Consider the following 25,844-nt stretch of genomic DNA (forward strand, 5'->3'; position numbering starts at 1 on the left):
TCGAATATTGACGGCAATGAAGAAAGATTGCCAGATTCCCAATTATCGAAATATCCCCAAAGATAGCAAGTGAGTGCTCAGCGAGAGAGCGGGATTTAAAAGTTTTCGTTCAAAAGATCGGACCGCTAATCGGTCGGAGTTCGCTTCGCTTACTGATCGGCTGGATTACAGTAACGTCGTGGCTTGGCGACTTTGTATACAAACAATAGAGTAGCGGGATTATTTGTTTGCATTTTAAAGCTACTGTTAATGTATTTTATTGTATTTTTTATTCATTTCGCGAAATATTTTAAATTGCAAAGAACTGTTTTTGGTTACTAAAGAGTTTAGTCATGTAAGGTGAAGAATATTAGTTTTATATCGGGAGGGGGGGGGGGTGAGTGGTTTTCCCTTATTCAGGGAACTGTTTTTACCTTTATCATTTTTTCAAATGATATCCTTTCGAGTGTTTTATTCCTTTTCATATGGGGGGACGCTGAAGCGGGATTTGCCGTTTGTTTTAGATGGGTAGTTAGTTTTTTACACTTAATATCTGAGGACGATTTTTATCATTTGAGTATGGCGGAAGGAACAAATCATAAATTTTATAAAGATCTTTCAAGTACACGAGAAAAAATAGTTAATAAAACAGCTGCTCAGTGGGCATTAGATAAATCAAGTTGTAATAAATATACGCATTCTGACACCAAGCAGCTTAAAACATTTTCTTTTCACTCTTTTTTGTCAACAAAGAAGTTCAAACACTTGATAGTTTATTGAAATTGTGCAACTTTTCAATTTACAGAGTTTGAACAGAACAACGTCTGCCGGGTTCTCTAGTAATAAAATAAGATGTTTGTGTATGTGTGTGTGTGTGTGTGGCGCGCATCTCGGGAAAACGGTAAGGTCTAGAAAGATGAAATTTGGTACACAGGTACAGTTTTTGCCGAAGATGTGCACCTCGGGTTTCGATTTTTGATATTTTAATTAGGAAAAAGGTTATTTAATGTTTTTTTTTTTTTTTTTTTTTTTTTTTTTTGCACTTTTTAGTACTTTTTACCTGAACAACAGAAACATTTGTGAAACATTTTTTTATGAAACATTTTCTATTCAATTATAAAAAGTATTTTTGATCAAATGAATTAGTAAATAAAAGATTGAATGAATATATTAAATTATACTGAAAAAAAATAAACGAATAATTAAGTAAATTAACTAACTAAAGCATCAGGACGAATAAATGAGTGAGAAAAAGAGTGAATGCATAAGAAAATAAGTGAATGACTGAATAAATAAGAGAATTGCTAAATTAAGGTATGTTGATAAAGTAATCAATAAAAAATGCGTAAGAGATTTAAGAAATGATTGAACAATCGAAAAAAATTAACTATTTCAGTTTGCCCCGTCCACTTTGCCACACATGTACTTGTCCAATTGTACAAAATATTTAAAATACAAATAAGTTTAATATTAACAAAATAAATACTGCACCGAATATTAGAAGATATAAATTAATATTTCAACTGTTAATTACAAGAACTTTATCATTTAAAACTGTCAAAAATAATTTTCGACTTACAACAAAATATTACAATATGAGTTTCATTTTTTGAAAATTGCTTGTATTATCATATTCTATAATTTTCAGAGGTAATTTTTTCTTGACTGGAATAGACTACATGTGTTACTAAATAATTAAAATATTATCAGAGAGGTAGCCCTAAAAGCAAAATAAATATTCCACCATTTCACTTTGCCCCGCTATTTCACTTTGTCCCACATTTCCCTACTTTGCTTTCGAAATATCTTTTAAATGTTAAAAAGCTAAGTTGAAGTAATTTGTAGCTCAACCCGCTTGAAAGATAAATTTATCTGATGTTAGAAACTGAAGGATAGTATACAAACAAATTCGCTAATTTACTTCCAGACAAAACTTCTTCCCCAACCATAAGGTCTAAATGACAAAGACTGCCTTTGCAATGACTTACGATAACTCAAGATTTGAACACTAATTTGACATTTTTCTTTTTTTACTTCAACAAAGATTTGCTCAGCTTCTAAAGCAAGTCATTTATAACCCTACAATTGGGGGAGGGGGATATAGTCATACAAGCTCAGCTTCTCTGTTTGGGCTTTTGACAGGCTCTCATTTGGTCACACTTTTGGTGTGGCCGTTTCATTATACAGGGTGTTCCGGTTCAACCTGCAAGGCCGATATTTTTGCAACCGTTAGTCCTAGATGCATATTTCCAATTATAAAAATGTTCAAAATTATATGCAGAGTTAAGATATTAAAAGTTTGAAGCAAAAATAAAAATTAGTCAAAAAACAACAATCTGGATGCAATCGTAACATTTATAAATCTTAAATTATGCACTGGTTTATACAGGGTGTCTCAAAAGGTCGTTTACAAACTTAACATGCTGGTCTGTCATATCATGATGAACAAGATTTACATAGGAACATGTGTTCGCAAACGCAATGCTGGCGCACTCCATGCACACAAAGTCAGACACTAACGGATGCACAACATGTCACATATCTATTATACAAAGACGGTTTTATACAACATTTTAGTCTTTTAGGAAAGCTTAAAGCAGTTGCTAAAATTTGAGTCCTGCCAGCTCTCATAATCACGTTGCAACGACAACGCAGCGATCAGAGAAATCTTGTCAGAATGGATCGTTATTACGACGGTCGGTACTTTGTTCGTTGCGACGGTGTCTAACAGTTAAAGGCAGCAAATTTCAACAACAGCTATAAGCCTTCCTTGAAAACTAAAATGTTGTGTAAAATCGTGTTTGTGTAATAAATATGCGACATGTTCTGCATCCGTTAGTGCCTGACTTGGCACTAGTGCGCCAGCATTGGGCTTGCGAACGTCTGTTACTATGAAAATCTTGTTCATCATGATATGGCAGACCAGCATGTTAAGTTTGTAAACGACCTTTTGGGACACCCTGTATAGCACCTTTTTCCCGATTGCACCGATACTGTGGGTAAACGGTCATGCGCATTGACTTGGATCATTTGCATATCAGATGTCACTCTTCTTACATGCAAAGTTTCGCGATTGTACCTTTCTTCTTTCTTGGAGCACTATTTTCAATGTTCCTGGGTGTAACTTACCATGTACGCAAATGTGCAGGTCGTCGAGAGGTCACAAAGTAAAAGGGTGCATAAAATTGATGACCCCTTAATTATTTCTAACGTATCTTAAACAAAGGGAAAGATAATGGGGTTCAATTTTTTTAGTATAAGAGGAAGTCACTGCTAGATCCAAGTATTGACAATACGAACCTAATCTTATGCATAACATTCACTCCATGATGTGGAGTGGGAAAGGGGAATTTCCCCCCGGCAAATTTTCCAATTTGTAGACTTAAAAATGCTTTTTACCTTCATATTTTTCAAAAACTTGCAATTCCGCTTTGGCTGCCACCTCCCAGACAGGTGACCATCGCCACCCCCCCCCCCCCCCCCCGTAGTGACACCACTAACTGAGAAAAAGTGTATTTAAAAAATAACAGACTGTAGAATATGAGCAGTCTTACGAAAAGAGAAAAACAACGTATTTTGAAGCGTTGCTTAGTGTAAAGTTGGGATCTTTGCGGAGTTCACCAAAACCATTAACCAAATATATTGTATATCGCAAGCATTGGTTTGTTTGGGACAAACATACGCAACGTGAATTTATCAAGGAACTATTCATACAAGATGCAGTAACAGTTACAATAACCAGACAGCGCAAGGAATGAAAATACTTTTCCAGCTTCTTTCTTATCGATTATCTATTATGCAGTTGATAACTTCCCTCGTGATGGACGTCTAATCCACAACAGGTGTTTGCATATCAATTTTACGTAATAAGTGTAGGAATATCCTCAGTCTTTGAAATAACTCTGACAAAGAACTAGCTGGGAAAAAAAGTCTGTATTCATGTTCAACAAGCTATTTTTAGTGGGCCTTGCCCTTTACATTTCCAAGGCTATAGAATTGAAAATACTCGGGATAATTTTGCCATCTTTTCTGACGGATTACTATACATTGGGAGCGTATATTCTTATGTATTTAGTTGTTGCCAGGATTCAGCTGGATTTTGCTATTAAGTATTTTGTGAAAGAGAAGGTCCCGCCTGAGAACCGATCAGTACTTATTACAGGTAACAGTTTAAAAAAAAATAATAATAATAATTTGATCTTTTGCATCTTGACTTCAAATTATGTTTTTCGCAATCACGAGTGTGTGTGTATGTAGGCGTGCGTGTTTGTGTTTGTGGGGGGTATGTGTATGTGTGTAGGTAGTTGTGTGTTTGTGTGTGGGGGGTACGTTTATGTTTGGGTAGTTGTGTATATGTGTAGGTGTGTGTGTATGTGTTTGTTAGTATGTGTGTTTGCGTATGTGTGAGTAGGTGTGTGTGTTTGTGTACAGGCATGAGTGTGTGGGTATGTGTGCATAGGTAGGCGTGTGTGTTTGTGTCGGTATATGTGTGTAGGTGTGTGTGTTTAGGATATGGACGCAACCTGGAGACGGTTTTCTCTGGAGGAGCAGCATCGTGAGGCCGGTCGACGGTGGTGCTGGCAGAGGAAGGCGGTGGGAAAATAAAATGATAGGACGCCAAAAACAGTCAAGTGAGAACAATAAGCAATCGTGATTGCTCAAAAAAAAAAAAAAAAAAAAAACATTTTCAGCATTATAAACATAATTTGTGAATCTATAACAACATTTTTATACTTCTGTGCGCAGGTAAAAGGAAATGAGAGCAAATTTTTCATGAGTTTGCATTTTTGTTATCGATTGAATGTTAGCTTTATTGTACAAAAGCTTGCTTATTTGGTTTCAGCTGAAACAAAAGTGAGAAAATAACATCGAATTCCCACATTTCTCGAATGTTAGTATTGAATCCAAAACGCGTTTCTTAAACTTTCTCGAAAACGCATTTCTGCAGATACCTGCCATTTACCTGCCTACGGCACATTCAATGTGTAAAGTACTGCATCACATTTTAAGCTGCTTAGTCAGCGTGCTTGCCAAATGAGTCAAATATTAATCAAGGAAATGTATGGCTCAAAGATTGATCCTGGTTCTGTCAGAACTTAAAGTATTTATCTACACTTTTTTAATAGAATAGGAATAAAAAATTTTTGAAAAAAAAAAAAAAATAGAACCGACTTCAAAATTGCTCTAAAAAGTGAAAAATAATTTTATTCTTTAAACACCATCGATAATGCTTTTAAACATAATTTTTGAAGTTGGCGCAAAAACAAAACGTAAAATCCAGTGTAACCATGCTTCGTTCATATTTTTTTCAGAAAAGCATCCAAAGTTACGAACGAAACATTTATATCGTTATTCAAATATGTTGTCATCAATGCATAATTTATGTGATAGTGAAGAAACTGAGCCTGGTTAAATTTATAGTTGTAGTTGAGTTATGACTGTGAATGATTTTATCTATCGTTTTTGCGCCAACTTCAAAAATTATGTTTAAAAGCATTATCGATGGTGTTTAAAGAATAAAATTATTTTTCACTTTTTACAGCAATTTTGAAGTTGGTTCTATTTTTTTTTTTTTTTTCAAAATTTTTTTATTTCATTCTTTTTAGTGTAAATGTAGATATTTCAGTAAAAGTAAGAAGTTACCTAGTAAGAAGTTCGGCTCTATATCACTGTAATGCTTTAGAAAAGCCTTTATTCAAAATTATCATTACAATTACTATTAATGTTATATGGCACCAAACTTTTATAACAATGAGTTTCATATTGTCGCGTAGATGAAGATATCGAAGACAATGTGAAAGCCAAATTAAGCGAATACTCGTTAGTCTCAACTCGAGATCTTTATTCAGAACCACGAATGAACGTTACATCTCCTTATATACAACTTGAGAAAGTGCTGGAACTTCCAGAACTTGGAAAGATACAGAAATTAATAGAACAATTCGAGAAAATACGGGAAACAGTAGAAACTGAAATTTTAGTAAAATTCACTTTGTCCTAGTCGGGATTTGTACCCGGGTCGCTCGTGTGGAGGCGAGAATTCTACCACTGAGCCACCGATATCCACGGTTGAAAAATGCGGACTTCGCTACAATATCATTTTAATCATTTAATAGGGAAATTGCATAAAATGTACTGTTTTTTGCCCATAACTTTTTTTTCTAAGGAACAAATATGGTCAAACAAAGTAATGGGACCTAAGTTGAGCCCTCCCCTATCCATTAAAAAAAGAATCATCAAAATCGGTTCACTAGGTGAGACGCTATGAGTGGACAAACAAAAAAAAAACATACATATGGTATGAACTGATAACCGCCTCCTTTTTGAAGTCGGTTAAAAAATGAATCAAGTGGCATAGGGTTTATTCAGGGTAAATGGTACTATTATCTTTTCGCAGAACTGCAGAAATATTTTCTTTCCAGTGACGTATCTTAGCTTTCTACCATCCTCTACGAAGTAAAGTTTTTATAAATAAATATATAGAACAGTCGACAAAGTGTTAAAATTTGTTTTCCTCCAAAATCAACGATTTTACTAACTAGGGGAAAAAATTGGTAGTGATAACATGTTTTACCGTCTTCTTTTATTCAATTATTACTTGAAAAAAAAGGCTACTACTCTAGAAATATCCATAACTTCGTTAAAAGTATAAATTTAAATGACCCAGAATTTTCAAAAATACCTTTTTAGTCTACTTTCCCAGTAAAAGTCGAAAAAAGAAAGAGAAAGCATGAAAGAAAACTCAATGCATCTTAAAAATATCGCCAAAAAAATTTTAAAAATAAATAAAATAAATATTAGCTCTAAAACGATATTCTAGATGGTTTGATGATGTTATGGGAGAGGGCAGTAGGACTGTCATTTCAAAGTTTTGCAGGAAGAAAGGGGAGGGGGGGGGGGGGTCAAAGAGTATGTACTCTATGAATTTTATAAGAAAAAGGGATCAAAATACATGCAAGATGCTTAAATACCATACGTTTTTAAATTAAAAGACGGGGATGTCAATGGATCCTCATAATTGCCCAAATAATGGGTCTAGAGGGGAGTTTCAAGGGGCTTTCAGTGGAAATTTTTCTAAATTGAAGTCCTTAAAACGTGACTGTCGGCCCTTTTTGTAACATTAGAGAATGAGATGGTGTTCAGAGACTTTCTGAATTTTTTTTACATTTATGTGATGAAACAATATTTAGGCGATCTATAATGACACTGTTGGTGGGGGGGGGGGGGGTCAAAGGGATTTTTTAACATATTTTTCAGAGGAAAATTGTTTTTTTTTTTCTTTCAGGAAAAAAAGTTTTGCGATTTGTTTCTCCTGTGCAATTTTTGTTCGGACATGCGGTTCTGGGCTGAGTCCCCCCCCCCCCCCCATAGTTACACCACTGCAGTGTCGTACCTATGGGGTTTAAAGCGTCCCTGTTGAACTTATAGGATAGCATCCTCCCTCCATACCGTTTCCTAGAAATTCATAATTTAAAATAACATTAGCAATTCATTATGAAATTATTAGAACCTAATCATAAGTAAAATATTCAAGCAGAAATTGGGGGATTCGGAGATTTCTCTATTAAAAAAGTATTGAAATTGTAGTAGTAGTAAACACGTAGTTTCAAACGATTTTTGATAATGTTTTAGGTTACGGGATTGGAGAGATTCGGGTTCCCTCCCCCGGTAAATTTTGCAATTGAATTTCTAAAAACGTATTTGTAGATTACCTTCGACTATTTTAAACGCGGGGGGGGGGGGGGGTTTCAAGGATTCTCTCCCAGTAATTTTCGAAATTATGGTTCGAGAAACGTAGTTTTAGACGATTTTAGGTGATGTTAGAGAGAGGAGAGATTGAAAGCCCTCTCTCGAAACTTTTCGAAATTGGAGCTCCAGAAATGCTATTTTAGCCGACCTTCGATAATATTAGGGGCGGAGATTTTGGAGACTCTCACACGGAACATTTACGAAATTGAAGTCAAAATTTAAGACGATCTTGAATGAACAAGAAAACTTTTTGAACTTTAAAAACGCAGGTTTAGTCTTATCTTTTGTATTATTTCTGAGAAGAGGTTGCTCCTTTTACTTTCTTCTATATCTAATATGTAGAAGAAAGTATTGGATTCGTGCAAATTTTCGAATTTCGAATTTTGACGGATTCGAACGTTTTGAGGTGTACTGAGTCCATTTCGACTATTTTTAGGAAATGTCTGTCTGTCTGTCTGTGTATGTGTGTGTGTGTGTCACGTCTATGTGTGACCAGTTTTTTGTGGCCGCTCTACAGCAAAAACTACAGCATGAAATCGAACGAAATTTGGTACACACATGTTCCCCTATGTGAACTTGTGCCCATTGGTTTTTGGCGCGAATTTCTCAAAGGGGGGTGGAGCAATGGGACGTTTTTTGAGTTACGCGTGATTGCTATTCCTCAGGAAGTAACTGGCAGAATCAAACAAAATTTGGTTCATATGTTGCCAGTAACAGGAACAGGTGCTGATTCAATTTTGGTGTCAATAACTCAAACGGGGGTTGAGCTATAGAACGTTTTTTGTCGTCAATTGTAACTGCTGTATCTCAAGAAATAATGAACGGAATGAAAGAAAAATTTATCGGCAAGTAGCCCTTAAAAGGTATAAAAGCAGATTTTATTTTGGTGTCAACAGCTAAAAAGGGGGTAGCTCAATCGCCCGTTCTTTTTTTCCATTGTGAGTGCCCTATCACAAGAAGTAATGCTACGTTCTGGTTGAAATTTGGAATATATGTGAATCCTTATGTAAATAGGCTTTGGTTCAATTTTGGCGCCAATCGCGCCAAGAGGTGCTGATTTATTTTTATTATCATTATTTTTTAGCGAATAAAAATAGCTTTATTAATGCAACAATAAGAAAGATAAATCGTAATAGATTATCGTCTGCTTATTTCTCGTGATTTTAATTGTATGGAAATGATCGGAAATATTTAACTGTTGCCATCTTATGTTTTTTAATAAATAAAATATTTGTAACTAATTCAAGCAAGGCTTTTAAAATAACTTTCAATTTTCGCTCTTTGCTTTGCTTTTGCAATAATTCAGACATTGGGATGGTCGTCAAGTTTTTGCATGTGTAATTTTGTTTTTGTTGGGAATATTGCTTCCTCGTCAAGCATGGGGAGGGATCAGAAAAAAAAAAAAAAGAAAAATATAGAAGAAAGTTTCGTGATGGCCACAACATACTAGTTTTAATTTGTTATAAGTGTTGTATCGTATTTGAATGATGTTTCCAAATATTTCTTTTCACATTGAGAGTTAAAATGTCCCTCCCCCCTTCCTCCCCTGTTCTAAAACGAGAGCTTATTCGGGGCGGAAAGTTGTCCCTCACCAATCCCAGTTACGTCACTACAATGCAGAAGTATTAAGCAGACCCAGGAGATGCGCCATGTATGCAAAATTCTTCTTTTTTTGGGGGGGGGGGGGAAGAGGGTACATTAGTGAGTGTCTTTTTTTCTTCTAGCTCTATTGCAACCAATTTTCTTCGAAAAAAATCATTAAAGTAATCCTCATAATATTTTTTCGAAATAATCTTGACAAATTCCTCTTCCCGTTGTACTCTGCGAGAGAGCCACTCCTGTATCACTATAAGATATCATCATAGTCCAAAATTTTAAAAGTATTTTTACTGAGACCGCACACGCTTTTATTTCAAACAAATAAAAATATCAGATTGAAAATTGAAAATTTCATTATTTATAACTAAAAAACACTCAAATGGTTTTGAAAACGAAAAACTCGGGAAGGAGTTTCCACAATATTTTTATCAGTAATTAAAACAAAAAAGAAGAAAAGGACATAGCAAAGAAAGGGAAGGAAGGGATCCCCGAAGCTTATCCCTTTACTTTACGTTACCAAAGGTAGCCTAGAATAGCGTTTTTTAAACTTTCATTTTGAAAGAATGGTGGGGGAGAGTTCCCATGCCTCATCCTTTCCACTATTGGCATCAGAAATGGCTTTTACATATTTAGGACGTCAATTTCGAAACGCTTCTAAGATTCCCACTCAAATCCCCGAGAAACGCACCGTATTCGTTATTAATGATTGTCTAAAATTTCGTTTTTAGGACCTCCATCTATAAAATTTTCCGGGAATCCCCAAACCACCGTCTAAAATTTATATTTAGCAGGGGTGCCCACAGGGGGGATTATGGCGCAAGTTGCGCCATCAAAATTTCTGGGGGGGGGGGATTTTTTCCCCCAGAAGTTTTTCATTTTTATTTTTAGAACATAAAATTTTTGATTTTTGAAAAGAAACAAATATTTGAAATTGTTCAAGAAAAAATACATGCATAAATAACAAGTTTTTGACGTACTCATTCCAAAATTTATTAGCCGTGTATCTTTTTCAATAAAGGGATCATCAAAGACGGGATGGAGTTAGTGTCCGTTGCAAATCTGGATCAGACGATTTGATTTCTTTTTAATCTATACCTTTACTAATAATATAAAGCTAAAAAGTTTGTTTGTTTAAACGCGCTAATCTCAGGAACTACTAGTGCAAATTGAAAAATTATTTTTGTGTTAAATAGTCCATTTATTGAGGAAGGCTGTAGGCTATTTTTTTTAAAAAATCAGATTGATTGAAATATTTGTAATTGCAAATTAAATGTTTAATGAATTGTTTAGTTCTATGAATTCCGAATAGATGGCGGGATAAGTTTAGTTCTATGAATTCCTAACAGATGGCGGGGTAAGTTAACTCATCAAGGATTTTTTTTATTGGGTTTTGGTTTCCTCATTTCTTCAACGTTTGTCCTTGTTCTTAAGGTTGAAGACAGCTACTTATCTAAGTAAATAATTTGATTTGTATTCAACTGTGATTGTTCTTTATAACGTTTTTGCTATAGTATTGTTTATTTGGCGAAATATTTTAAATTGCAGGAAAAAAAAACCGCTTCACTCGCTAAAGGGTATGGTAACGGTAGCGTGGTTGCTTGACGCATTAAGTTATGAACTATATAGTTGAAGGATTATTTTGAGTTTTATAGCTACTGTTAATATTTTTATGCGTTTTGGCGAATAGTTTAAAATTCCAAAGAGGCTTTAATAATTTTTTTTTTTTTTTTTTTGAATAGGTGTGTACGCATTTTAGTAGAAGAAAAATGATCATTTCACATCAGAAGGGAGGAGGGGGGGGAGTGTGGATTTTTTTTATTCAACGGACTTCCTTTAAATTCTTAGCATTGGCATCGCCGTGCAGGTACTGCTAGTTTATTATAAACTAACTGCGTCGCCCGGCTTTGCAAGATCTACTTCGAAAATAAAAGTTAGGTCAAGTGATGCGTGTTTAACAATCAGGCTTGAAAAAAATAATAATATTTCATTTGAATTTTGTGATTCCTTGAATTCAATATGTTTTTCGCAATCACGAGCGTTGGCGTGCCGCCCATGGACCAGAGGGACTAGGCTGGTCCCTTAAATATTTGCCCCTTCAAAAAAATTACCTTGCAGAATAATTTATTAAGAAAAAAAGTAAGCAGAAAAACAAGTTTATTAGAAAGCGCTACTTCTTTTACTGCTCCTCCCTCCCTATCTCCCCTGTGTGCGATGTCTTAAATTTTCTTGTCCGAGAGACTAGCTCTTAAGAATCTGTTCCCCAGATCTCATATAGCTTTGTTAGATCCTTGGCGTTCGCTCGAAAGCTTATTTGATTAATTCACGCATTTTTTAAACCAAAGGATAAATTTTGTTTCCGTACTTAGTGTACAGGTTTCTATGTGAGCTTCAGGAAACAACAAATTCACTAGTCAAAATTATTTTCCTGCGTCCATTGTGTTTTTCTTTTGTAATGGAAGGGGACTCGGTCGTCAAAACAAGTCCCCCAACTGGACGTAGTTGAAGAGCATGCGCAACAGTACACACTGCCCCCGTCCCCCGGAGCTCGGAAGAGAATTGCTGCCTTCTAGACGTTCTCGCAAACCGTTCGTTTGGAGCTTTAACTTTCAAAGAGAAAGCTCAAATAATTTCACAGAGCAGGCCTACTCCTGACCTAGCAATATCTACGAAGCTAAAAAAATTACAATCAGCATTTTAAGAAAGTTACTTTGAGACTGTTAAATGACTGACTGCTTGTCAGGCAAGAAAAAAATTATTTTGCTGGCCCTGCGTTCTTTTTGAAAAGGAAAAAGGCATCTGGAATACCAATGGATTTTCTGATATGAGCAATTTCCACAAGGCAACGATTCGTCACGAGAAAAACCCAAGGACACTACCAAGCCATTACTCAGTTGAAAACTTTTGGTAAAACTCGAATAGATTTTCATCTAAGTGAGCAATGTTGCTCATCAACTTTGAAGCTTAACACTGAAGTTGATAATAATAGGGAAGATAATCTTTATACATAAAGGGCTAATCTCTGTCCGGATGTCCGGGATAAACTTCAAAACTACTAGACGGATTTTAACCATTTTTTATCCATAGATAGCTACATAATCGGGGAACAACTTAGGCTATAATGTATTGCTAAAAAACTTAGTTTAAGAACGTCGTGATCGAAAACTGTAAATGTCATGTAATTTCCACATCAAATGATTAAAGATTAAACCCATTGTTTCGAAAATTCGTTGCCTAACAACAGCAATATTAAAAGTAATCATAATGTAAGTTTTGAAACAAGGCCTCTCTGGAGCAAGCATGACATTGCTTTCTTAGGAATTGCATCTTCATCTTTATACATAAAGGACTAATCTCTGTCCGGATGTCCGGGGTGAACTTCTAAACTACTGGACGAATTTTAACCATTTTTTCACCATAGATAGATACATTATGAGGGAGCAACTTAGGCTGTAATTTATTCCTTAAAAACTTAGTTGTAAAAAGTTATGGTGGAAAACAGTAAATTTCATATCATTTCCCCATTAAATAATTAAATTCGCAACTCCAATAAATTATAGGGGGCGCAGCAACCACTGTCTAATGGCGGATGAAAAAAAGTGAAACAAACAAATGCGATAACTTATAACTTGCTTTGACGTTTAGTTAATGACAGTACATTTTCATCGTATTTGTGCGAAGCTTTCTTTTTTATTCTTCTGAAGTTACATTACACCACAAACTGCTTGAAGCCGGAAATTTACCCTAAAGAAAACTCGTGGAATGGAATGTTTTACCTTTTTCTTTAGCATTAGTGTTGTTTATTGCACTTAACATAAGCCTTGACTAAATTTAGTTTCATTGTTTTTGTGCCACAGCGGCAACCAATACTTGAATATATTGGTAGAATAGTTTATTACAAAATTATGAATATATCTTGTAGTCTTGTCTATTAAATGTTACTTTATGTTGTTTGTCATCCTCTGTAATGCATCAAGTTTACAGGTTATGGGGAACAGGATTAGCTTCTAATTAGTGAGTACTATAAAACTGGAAGATAGATTTTTATTTTAAGTAATTATTTTGAGTTTAAATAGAGTTGAATATGGATAAGACAAGTGCGATATTGCTAACAGGAAATAACTTTAACTTATGGAAGTTTCAAATGAAAATAATTTTAGAAAGTAAAGGGCTGTTTGAAGCTATTAATGGAGATTTTCCAGTTGAAGTTGACACAGAGGATGAGAATGATTATTTAGAAAAATTAGCTGAATATAGAAAGAAAGATTTGAAAGCTCAAGAAATAATTGTGAGTCGAGTAGAAGAAGGTCCGATGGCTCATATTATCACTTGCGAAAATGCAAATGCTATGTGGAATAAACTGTGTTCAGTTTATGAGTACAAGTCAGAAGTGAGCATTTATATGCTACAAAAGAAGTTCTTCAATTATATTCATGATGGAAAGGATTTGTCTTTGTACATATCTGAAGTTGAAGAAATTAGGACTAAATTAAAACAATATAAGGAAAATATCTCCGATCATATGTTTATGACCAAAGTCCTTATGGGCTTGCCTCAGGAATATCAGCATTTCATCAGTGCTTGGGAGTCAGTACCAGTTGAAAACCAATCAATTAATGAACTGGTAAGTAGACTGTCGATTGAAGAAGAAAGAATGAAAAATATGTTCAGAAAAACAGAAATAGCTTTAGCAAGCAAGAAAATGAACAAGCATACAAGGAAAAATCACAAGAACAGAAATATATCTTGTACTATTTGCAAGAAAGAACATTTTGCAAACCAATGTCCCTTAAAAGAAAATTTTGATAAAAATTTATGCTTTGTATGTCATAAGCCAAACCATAAAGCAAAAGATTGTCATCGAAATGAAATGCATAAAGGAAAGGGAAAATACAATCGTGCTGCTTATACAACTATGGCTTTGTTCACTGAAGAAAAACTTCAAGACAGAGAATGGTACGCAGATTCGGGTGCTAGTGAGCATATGACTTGCAATAAAACGTGGCTCCAAAATTATACAGAATTGACAAATGCGGTGAAAATTAAAATAGCTGATGGTAATATAATTTGATGCAGCAGGTCAAGGTGACATCAAAATTAAATATTTTAATGGTAGAAAATGGGAGTATCGAGATTTGAAAAATGTGTTATATGTTCCAGCTTTAAAATGCAATTTGTTTTCCATAAGCTCAGTTACTGACAAGGGATATAGTTTTGAATTAGATAGAAATACATGCAAGGTAAAGAAAGAAAATGATGTCAAGATTTTTGGAAAAAGAGATGGAAAACTTTATAAACTAATGTTTGAAGTGGAAGAAACTGCCTTTTTGGGAACATATTGTAGAAAAATAGAAAGTTTGAAAGTTTGGCATGAAAGGATGGCGCATCAAAATATTCATCAAGTAAGAAGAATTCTAAAAGAAAATGAAATAAAATTCCTTGATGAAGAAAATTTTTTCTGCGAATCATGTATTTTTGTAAAACAACACACCTTGCCTTTTACAAGAAGTAAAAACATTGGTAAAGTCCCAGCTGAAGTCATCCATGCTGACGTATGCGGTTCAATGGAAGAACCATCAATTGGGGGATCTAGATATTTTTTACTACTTAAAGATGATTTTAGTCATTTTAGATCAGTTTATTTTTTAAAAAATAAACCTGAAGTAAAGAATAAGATTAAAAAATTTGTTCTACTTGCTGAAAATGTTACAGGAAATAGAGTAAAAATTTTAAGAACAGATCAAGGGTTGGAAGCATTAAATGCAGATATAGCTTCATTTTTAGAAGAAAAAGGAATTAGACACCAGAAATCCTGTACATACACTCCACAACAAAATGGAAAAATAGAAAGAGAGAATAGAACAGTTGTAGAATTATCTAGAAGTATGCTTTGTGCAAAAGATATGAAGAAAGAATTCTGGGCTGAAGCTATAAATACTGCAACGTATGTTCTTAATCGTACAGGAACAAGTACTATTAAAGGGAAAACTCCTAATGAATTATGGTTTAACAGGAAAAATGATTTGAACAAATTACAAGTGTTTGGAACAGATGTATTTGTTTTAATTCCTAAACAACATAGAAGAAAATGGGATCCAAAAAGTAAGAAAGGAATCTTTGTTGGCTATGAAGAAAATATAAAGGGATATACAGTTTATTTTCCAGATACTGGAAAAGTAGAAATATCAAGAAATGTTATTTTTAAACCGAACTTTGAAACTGACAAATTTTCGATTCTTGAAGATCCGAGCTCAAATAATGCTAATATTATATCAGAAAGAGTTGATGAAATATCTGAAGACATAAATACATTTGAAGAAAGAGAAACTTCATGTACAGATGTAACAAATGAAGTTTCACATGAAGAAACAACCAATTTAAATGAAAATGAAACAAACGACAGTAAGGAAGAAAATTTTGACATTAGAGACAATAAAGTTGTTGAACAAACTGAAGGAGGAAGACCAAAACGCCATAGAAAACTGCCTGCCTGGTTAGAAGATTATGATCTTTCTGACACTTCTTTTCTTTGCGATGAAACATTTGAGTCATCATCTTCAGATTGGAATGAATCAATTAAAAATGAAATCAAAGCTCATATTTTGAATGGAACATGGGAAATTGTTGAGAAAGAAAATGATTTCAATGTAATTGATTCAAAAATTATTTTAAAGGAAAAACTAAATCCTGACGGAACTTTAGAAAGGAAGAAAGCTCGCTTAGTGGCAAGAGGATTTGCTCAACGACCAAATGAAGATTTTTTTGCTACCTTTGCGCCTGTTTCAAAACTAAGTTCAATTAGATTTCTGTTGGGGATTGCTGCTGAAGAAAATTTAAAGCTTTCACAACTAGATGTATCAACAGCATTTTTAAATGGAAAGTTGGAAGAGAAAGTTTACATGGAGAAACCTACATGTCTTGAAAAATTTCTTCAAGAAATACTTTTGGAAGAAACTGAAAATGAGATCAGTGAACTTTTCTTAAAAACTCAAAAAATGTTAAGTGATATAAAGAAAAACTCCAAAGAAAAGGTTTGCTTATTAAAGAAGGCATTATATGGACTTAAACAAGCTGGAAGACAATGGTTCAAAACAATTAATGCGAAGTTAATGGAACTTGGATTTTCATCATCCACAGCTGATCCATGCTTATACTCAATGAAGAAAGGGGGAGATAGAATTCTTTTAGCCGTGTATGTTGATGATATAATTATTGCGACAAATAACAATGAAGCTGTAAACGATCTAAAGAAAAGTTTAATTGAAAGTTTTAGAATAAGAGATCTAGGAGACTTAAAATATTGCTTAGGAATGGAATTTGAACAATCGCATGATAAAATTGTAGTCAAACAACAAAAATACATCAAAGAAATTCTAGAAAAATTTCATATGAGTGACTGCAAAGCGGTTTCAAATCCAATTGATCCTGGTATCAAATTAGAAAAAGCACACTCTGAAGAAAAGAATAACATTCCATACCAAAATTTGATAGGTTCACTCATGTATCTTTCTATTGCCACAAGGCCAGATATTTCTTATGCCGTAAGTTATTTAAGTCAGTTTAATACATGTTGCAACATGAAACATTGGAATGCTGCTAAAAGAGTTTTAAGGTATCTCCAAGGCACTAAAGACTATGGTCTAATATTTAAGAAAACTAAACGGAATATAACTGGATTTACTGATGCAGACTGGGCTTCGTGTACATTAGATCGCCGTTCCTACACAGGATATTGTTTTATATACGCTGGAGCTGCAATTAGTTGGGAATCAAGAAAGCAGAAAACGGTGTTGCTTTATCAACCGCAGAAGCTGAATACATGGCATTGACTGAAGCTGCAAAAGAAGCTTTACTTTTAAAGCAACTTGCAAATGACATGTGTATTCCTCATCCTAGCATTCAAATATTCAATGCCAATCAAGCAGCTCAGAAGCTTGCATCAAATCCAATCATAGGTTCAAGATCAAAGCACATTTCTGTCAAAGAACATTTCATCCGAGATATTGTTGCCAAAAATGAAATTCAGATAGCTTATAAAAAATCTGAAGACATGCTGGCAGATCTATTAACTAAAGCTCTTAATGGTCATAGAATTAAAATATTGTGCCAAGGACTTGGACTTATAAGCTTATTATGTTCGTGCATGGCCCCACTGAATACTTAAAAGGCCGTGGCAATCGCTGAAACTCATGGCAGCAAAGAGGGCGCCACTGGCTACCCCTGTTTTTGTTTCCACTTGGCGTGATTGCGAGCGTTGGCGCTTTGGCATCTGTGAATACGTGATTTCTCGACTTATTATCGGGCGTACGTCATTTGACGAAAATTTTAATTTTAAAAGAAGGAATGAAGAGATAAAGTGCTTAATAAACATTGTATTACAAAGGTGAAGAGCATTTCTTATTGTTATTTTAATATCATATCAAAAATTACGCGCAATAAAAAATTTAAACTAAATACAGAAAACATTTGATTTTTTTTTAACATTAATGCGTAATTCTTAATGTATTTTTTCAAGCGCTTTTTTTTTTTTTTTTTTTTTTTTTGAAAGCTTTGCAAATAATTTTTAAATTTTTTATTGAAAATCCCCTGAGGTTTCCTTTTTGGATACAACAGTTCTAAGATTGATGATATATGGCAGGCAGCCCTCATTTCTAATTTTACATGCTCATTTACATGCGAATTTTTTCTGCTCAATAAATTACGCCGAAAAAAAAACACGCTCCGCAATCTGTAAATACATTCATTTCTCAAAACTTGAGAGGGTCATTCATCGCCCCATTTGACCCTGATGGGGATTAGAGGGGGGGAGGTATGAGAGGAATTTACGTTAACAATTGCCATTCCTTTCGCTCGTAATTTAGTGTATATTTTACAACGAATAGAGTTTAAATAAAAATGTACACTTGGGAACAGGCCCGACATTTAAAAATTTCCGAGGGGGGGGGGCAAAGGTTTTGTGTTCGGGAAAAAACAACAAAATATGAGCAAAATGCCTAATTTTAGTGTGTTTGTAAAATTTAGGGGTGTCATAATTGCCCCCTCCCCCCTTGATATCCCCACTTGACAGGCCTGGTTAGGAATATTCTTTTTCAAATGAAGAAGAACAACAGAAAAGTTTAAAATATGATGACAATTTAAGAAAATGAACCATTAACAAAATTTTAAAAACATTTAAAATCAGAATGTGCCTAATACATGGTTCTACGACGGGTCCGTGGTTCTCGCACCAATATTTTACGGACACGAAAATAATGTCATTTATCTTTTTCCCCTTCCATTTTTAGCACATTTCATGTCATAATAACTTAAGTGTAGATTTTAGTAGTATATTAGTGCACAATACGCATAGAAATGCACAAAAGTTTAGTGCACAAGAGCTATTTCGAAAAAGTGCAGATTTTTTTTCCTTACGAAAGGAAATTCATAGCATAATCAAAAAAAACTTTGAATTTATCGAAAGTTTGACTTAACGCTAGTTTTGGTTTTTGATATTTTAATATTAAAAACCATCGAATACTTTAATTAATATGTACATATAACAGACAAAATTACAGAACTTAAGTTTTTTAGCACAATATGCACAGTTTAGTCAAATATATTGATAGACAAAAATCAAAAGTATGCTGGAACCACTTGAATAGAGCTGATTCTACTTCAGGAAAGGTGCACATCTTCATTCGTTTCAAATTCGGATTGCAAGTGAAGGTGAAATAATTATTCTCCCATAGTCACTTCTTTCTTTCTTTCTTTTTTTTTTCGTTCTTTCGAAATAAATTTCGAGTAATCTTGGAAAAAACTTCAAGTTGAAGGAAGTTAACTTCGAGTTATTTAGAATAATTAGAATGGAATTAAAAACAAAAAAGTCAGGACATCATAAAAACTTCGAGTTATAGTAATATTTAAGTTATCGGACTTCGAGTTATCGCAAATCGACTGTATTTTTAAGAAAATTTAAAATATTTAGCGATGTAAAATCCTGTAAACATTGAATTTTAGTCATAAAAAGACTATTTTCTACACTTAAAAAATGAATGAGAAAGGAGCTTTGAACTAGAAACTTTGTAAGAAATTTGATCGCCAAGTTTGGCGAAAATTAGGATATGAATTTTCTGTTGGAAAAATAAAATACACACACACAGTAGACCGTCCACAGGAATCTAAGATCTGCTTACAAATTTTTGTTATCTTGTTCTAATAGTATAGCATTAGGAGCAGCTCTAAATATCTAGCATTTCTTAAAATAAAAAAAGGGTGGCGAGGGGGGTAATTTTCCGTTATAGGTACGTAGCGGTGCATTTTTTAAGCTGGCGATTAGTTTCAATTTTATTTATTGCCAGGAACTATTTCAAGTTACATATAAAGTACTTATTTGGCGATACCATAAGCCATTTTGTCTTTTGAAAGACTTATAAGCGAAGCAAGCCTAGAAACAAGATCAAAAAGTCCATTAAAATAAAAAATAATCCTCTGAATAATTAAGTTTCTCCATTAAGCGTAAAATAATCCAACAAATGAAACACAAACTATAAATGAGCATGTAAACTTAAATTAAAAGAAATGGCCAAACCAACTTTAGATGCTCCATTTACGCATTAAATAATCAGCTGAATAACATTACTGATTCGAAATGGTTGATTCGGTATATTTCTGAGCATCTTGCGAAATATTGATGTTTGTTTTCTGTTTCATTTATTAATTAAAATAAACAAGCTTTGAAACTTGTCGTTGATTGGTTGGTGCAACCGTGGCTTGTGGCGCCTCCTTGCGGTCAGAATGGGCAAATATGAAATTTTGAAGTTTTTCCATCTAGTGTGGCCATGTTCAAGTGCAGAAATAGTTGCCCCGGTTTAACACAGGAAAGTCAAAAATTGTCAAGGCCTGGTAAGCGCCAGCGCATTCAGTGGGGCCATGGTTCGTGAGGGGGAGTGTTGTTTATTGCACTTAACATAAGCCTTGACTAAATTTAGTTTCATTGTTTTTGTGCCACAGCGGCAACAATACTTGAATATATTGGTAGAATAGTTAATTACAAAATTATGAATGTATCTTGTAGTCTTGTCTATTAAATGTTACTTTATGTTGTTAGTCATCCTCTGTAATGCATCAAGTTTACAATTAGTAATCACCGCTAAGTAGCGTATTCGCGCTTTGAAGTTGCGAATATAAAACCCATTGTTACAAAAATTCGTTGCCTAACAACAGCAATAATAAAAGTAATCATAATGAAATTTTTGAATCAAGGCTTCTCCGGAGCAGACATGAGTTTAAAGTCGTTTAAACATTTGGAAACTACTTTTTGCATCCTTAAAGAAACAAAGTAGTGAGATTTTTTTTCTTTTGAGTGTGTACTATTTAATTAAATAAAGCGCACGGTTTTTTCAGTGATCTTTGTTTTTGTTATTTCATATTTTGGATATTCTTCAAATTTTTATATGTTTAAATTTGTGCTTTCGTTTCTAAATGAATATTCGTTCGTTCTTTATACTTATTGCTATTTTACTTTAATGGGTAAGGAAGAAGCTCTATTTTTAATCACGTCAAAGTGATATGTTTTGAGTTCTTTCAGTTAAAACAGAAAACGAAAGAAAGTAGCGATTGTTTCTTACATTTATTTCTGACCCAGGCAACGCCGGGTATTTCTGCTAGTATATCTATAAATCTTTTTACTTTTGTATATCGTAATTTACCGTTACCAACTGGTCCCCTAAAAATATTGATCCGCACGCCACTGAGTGTGTGTGTGTATATAGGCGTGTGTGTTTGTGTCCAGGCATGAGTGTGTGGGTATGTGTATAGGTATGTGTATGTATGCGTATATGTTTACGTCTGTATGCAGGCATGAGTATGTGTGTATGTATAGGTGTGTGTATGTATGCATGTGTATGTAGGACGTAACGCAACCTGGAGACGGTTTTCCCTAGAGGAGCAGTATCGGGAGGGGCCGGTCGGCGGTGGTGCTGGCAGAGGGAGGCGGGGGGAAAATAAAATCATAGGAACATCAAAACCGTCAAATGAGAACAAGAACAATGAGCAACGTAATTGCTCAAAAATCTGTAAAATTTCCGGACTGATCGCGAAAAAAGTAATTAGAAAGGAAAATTTTTAAATTCCCCGATTACAAGAAAAGCCTCAGAACAAAAGCAAAAATTTTATTTTTTCGCAGTAGAGAAAGAAAAGGGCAACAGATCTTTCTTCTCAATGATTTTATTGACGATAATGAAAAATGAGTTCGCAATAGACGATAAATTTCCGATTTGATACTGATGTTCCTAAATTAAAAATTAAAAAAATTTTGGTTATAACTTTTCTCCTGTTTGATTTTACAGCCTTGTTGATGGTTTTGAAATCCGAGGGAAGTAAATCTACTTCTCAGGGGTGTTTTTTGCGGGCTTTCAAATTGGACTAAAATCAAACCGATCGGATAATTATTTCCGGAAGAAAGAGAGAGAGAGAGCCATTTAATGTCATTTCAGGCCAAAACTAAAATTCGAATGGTTCAGTATTTTTTCGCCGTTTTAAAATTCATCTACTTTCCTTCTTGGATGTCCAAGTATCTCCCTGTCAAATTTGGTCTAGATCCGGCATAAACTGGATTTGTATAGGAAACATGCATACATATATGCACATATAGTCTTTATTTTATTTATATAGATTTTCTGGAAGTTGCACAGTTCTGTATGAGGAATACGTGTAACAGTGATGAGAGGGAGGTCAAAATGGCTAAAATAAAAAAGTTCTTTTAATTGTTTTTTCCCCTGTTATTTATTTATTGTTTGTAAGAATTTTGACCACTATGCTCTAGCGCAGCGTTCCTGAAATTGTATTCCGCGGAACCTTGGGGTTCCGTGGAGATCCTTCAAGGGTTCCACGAAAGTTAGTCTTTGGTAAAATTGAAATTACTAACCTAAAAAATAGATGAGAATGACGTCTGAGGCTTCAAATCAGTATTTTTCGAATGAACAGTAGATAAAATATCAAAAATTGTGGACTAACTACTTATTTATTTTCAGTGTACGGTATTCCGATTATGTCAGTACATAAACGAAACTTTTATTGGCAACATTGGATCCGAAACAATATTTAATGGCACTTTCACCATTTGCATCTATTGTTGGAACTTTGGTAATCAACTTTGTGTCAACAAAAATAAATATCACAACAGACTTAATTCTAAACCTGATATGAATGAGAATTCAATTTTCGCACGTAAAGCCAAGAATTAATTTTTAAGTTATTTTTTAAAGATAATAAACGTCATTTGAAATGCAATAGACACTCGTTTTACGCGGGTTTATTTTATGTGGTTTCTATTATACGTGGTACAAGATTTGACACCTTTATTTTATTTTACGCGGATAAGTTTCGGTTGCGACAATACAAACAGATAAAATGTTCCCCTTTTTCAAAATCCAAACTCCTAAAGATTGCAGATTACGCATAATCAACTGCATTTTGGCATGTTTATAATCGAGTTTGGGTCACTGGAGACATTTTATGCGATTGGTTCTAGAGCTCTTTCCAGAAGTAAAGTTATTAAACTCACGCAGTTCAGAATTCACTGGAAGAAGAACTTTTAGGAGTGACAAAGGAGACCAAAACCAACGAGGATACCGACGTCGGTGACGCACAAACAAAAACGTTCACATTGGAAATTTTGAGCCATTGCTAGACAATAGAAATGATCTTTCTGATTTGTTACTGAAGGAAGATTCTATCATGGAAATGACGCAAGTGATCATGGATGCGTTAATGTTCTGCAAAGAATTAGAGAATAATTCTTAATGGCTGCCAGAAGACTATCATAGCCAATTCTTCTTCATAAACAGAACACGAAATTAATTTATGTTTTCTTTATGCATGTTGTGCATGAAAGTCGATATAAGTACACAATAAACTTATTATACATTTAGTGATCACTAGAATGAAGTACTTTGTTATCTACGGAACCAAACTCCTATTTTAACACTAGTATTAGCTCTCAATGTACGAGGTTTCGATTTACGCGACAATACTTGGAACGTAACCCACGCGTAAAAAGAGGGTCTACTGCAATTTTCATAATTGCGAGCATCAGTTTTAGAATGTTGCTACCGAAAAAAAAAAACCAAGGGTTCCACGAAAAAAGTGGACTCTAAAAGGGTTCCAATTGTCAAAAAAAAAAAAAAAGTAAGAAACGCTGCTCTAGCCCTTCATAGATTCATTTGCACCAAAACAATCGTTAAAAATTAGTTTTGAAGTTTTCAAATAACATATTTTTTAGCTCATCACTTGAGAATTAATATATTTTCTTCATAAATTAGCTTCAGTTTATGTAGAATTTTTCTTTTCACTTTACTCTCATTTTTTCTACCATTTTCAAATTGACTTTTATTAGATGATTTTTATAAAACTTTCAATGATGTTATGTTTCACTGTTGGAAGTAGAATAGTTTGTTCTTGATGTATTTTAATTATTTTTCATAAATAATTTTTATTTTCTTCTATATCTAAGATGTATACAGAAGGAAGTATTAGATTCGTGAAAATTCTCGAGTTCTGAATGTGTACTGAATAGCTGAATCAATTTTGAAGATTTCCGAAAAATATGTCATAGTGTACCTGTTTGTGACTCATCTTTTTTTGGATAGGCGACTTCAATTTCGGTAAACTTCCAGGAGAGCGCCTCCACTGTAACGCCCGAAAAACTCCCTCTTTATCATTAAGATTCATCTAAAACTGCTTTTCCAGGACTGCAATTTCGAAAGTTTATGGGGAGAGCCACTGAATCCTTCCCTATTCTTAACGCAATCAAAGACAATCTGCAATTGCCTTGTTGGGGTTTCAATTTTGAAAAATTGCCCGGAAAATGCCACCGAACTTCTCTTTCCACTAACGTTACCAAAGATCTAGCAAAATTGCGTTTCTAAAGCAAGAGGTTCGAAAATTTAAGTGCAACGCCCCTCTCCCTTCCCCCACTCTCGTCAGAATTATTAAAGATCGTCTTAAATTTGGTTTTTAGGGCTTCAACCTCGAAAAATTTTCTGGGGAGTGCTTCCGAAAACTCATTTCCCTAACGTCACGAAAGTCGGCTACAATTGCGATTTCAGAGCTTCAATTTCATAAAACTATCTATCCCTAACCATAGATAGCCTGAAATCGCGGTTTTAAGATTTCAATCTAGAAAAATTTCCGAGAGAGACCTCCCGAATCTCTTCTCTACCTAACATTACCACAGGTAGTTTAAAACTGCGTTTTTAGAACTACAATTTTGAAAACGTTTCGGGGGGAGCCCTCGAATCCCGCCCACTCTCCCTTACATAACGAAAGAGTATCTACAGTTGCTTTTTTGACATTTGAACTTCGAAAAAAATACTGGGGAGGCACCACCGAATCTTTCAAATCGCCATCTAACCTTTCCAATTATCGTCTGAAACTGTGTTTTTATAACTACAATTTCAAAAATTTTCCAGAGGAGAAACCCCCGGACCCCCCTATCTGACTGAATATTGTACCTCCGACGAGGTTCAAATTGCTTACATCCAGTAACGACCCCATCCCAAACCAGGAAGGTGAATCCACTCTCTCGGTATTTTTTCATAAGTTTGAAAAAAAAAAAAACTCAACTTTTTTACTCAAGGACCATATTTTAAGTTTTGGGAGGTGAGACGTGTTAACAATCCAAAAGTATTTTGGTTCAGATGGCAGTAGTTAGTGTTACACCCCCCCTCTCCCCTCCCCCTGTCAATTTGCCTGGGAATAAGGAACTCTAAAAAGTATTATCTTTAACCCTATTTGAAAGCGAGAAAATTTTTGGGGGGGAATTCGCATCATTGAGCTTGGGGGGGGGGGGCACCCCTGCTATTTAGAACTTTAATTTTAAAAAAATTTCCAGACCGAACTCCCTGATAATATCATTGAAGATCATTTACAATTGCATTTCCTGAATTTCAATTTCAGAAAATACCGAGTCGGTCCACGAACTTTTCCGCCAACTAACATTACCAAAGATCTTCCAAAAAATGCGCTTTAAAAGCTAACTTCGAAAATTTTCCTGGAGTGCGTTGCGTTTTTAAAAGTTTCAATTTCGAAAAATAAACACGGAAGCGTCCCTGAACATTTCCCCCCTAACATTACCAAAGGTAATCTAAAATGCATTTTTAAAGACTAAAATTTCAAAAAATCCTCGGGAGAATTCACCGAGCCTCCCCATTCCTGAGTGAATATTATGCTTACGATTCATATTTCTGATTCTCAGTTATAGTTTTTTCTTTTTTTTTAGTACTCACTGACTCCATTTCAAAAATCCCCCTTTGAAAAAATTAAGATGCCACCAGTGTCCTACACTCACCTAATTTTGTCTCCTCGCCCCCTGTACCCATTCTTTGGTGATTATCTAAGCCCCCAAGCTCCTTAGGGTATAGAGGTACCCCCATTACTGAAGCTCTGCGCACGCCTCTGCCTAAAATCAGACTTTTAAATTTATTTTATTGAAAGTTTTGATGCCTTTGATATAGATTGGATTCATACGGATTGATCATGAA

General features: G+C 34.4%; 1 protein-coding gene across 1 annotated transcript in view; it reads left to right on the forward strand.

Moving 5' to 3' along the window:
- Positions 1-3,843: 3,843 nt before the first annotated feature.
- The window catches only part of LOC129226451 (17-beta-hydroxysteroid dehydrogenase type 6-like), a 33,433-nt gene continuing 11,432 nt past the window's right edge, over positions 3,844-25,844 (forward strand). Inside the window, exon 1 of the mRNA XM_054861058.1 lies at positions 3,844-4,141. Coding sequence (XP_054717033.1) covers positions 3,919-4,141 — 223 coding nt within the window. The 5' untranslated portion in view covers positions 3,844-3,918. The remainder of the gene's footprint in view (positions 4,142-25,844) is intronic.

The sequence above is a fragment of the Uloborus diversus genome, chromosome 7, assembly GCF_026930045.1.
Source record: "Uloborus diversus isolate 005 chromosome 7, Udiv.v.3.1, whole genome shotgun sequence".
Taxonomy (NCBI): Eukaryota; Metazoa; Arthropoda; class Arachnida; order Araneae; family Uloboridae; genus Uloborus; species Uloborus diversus.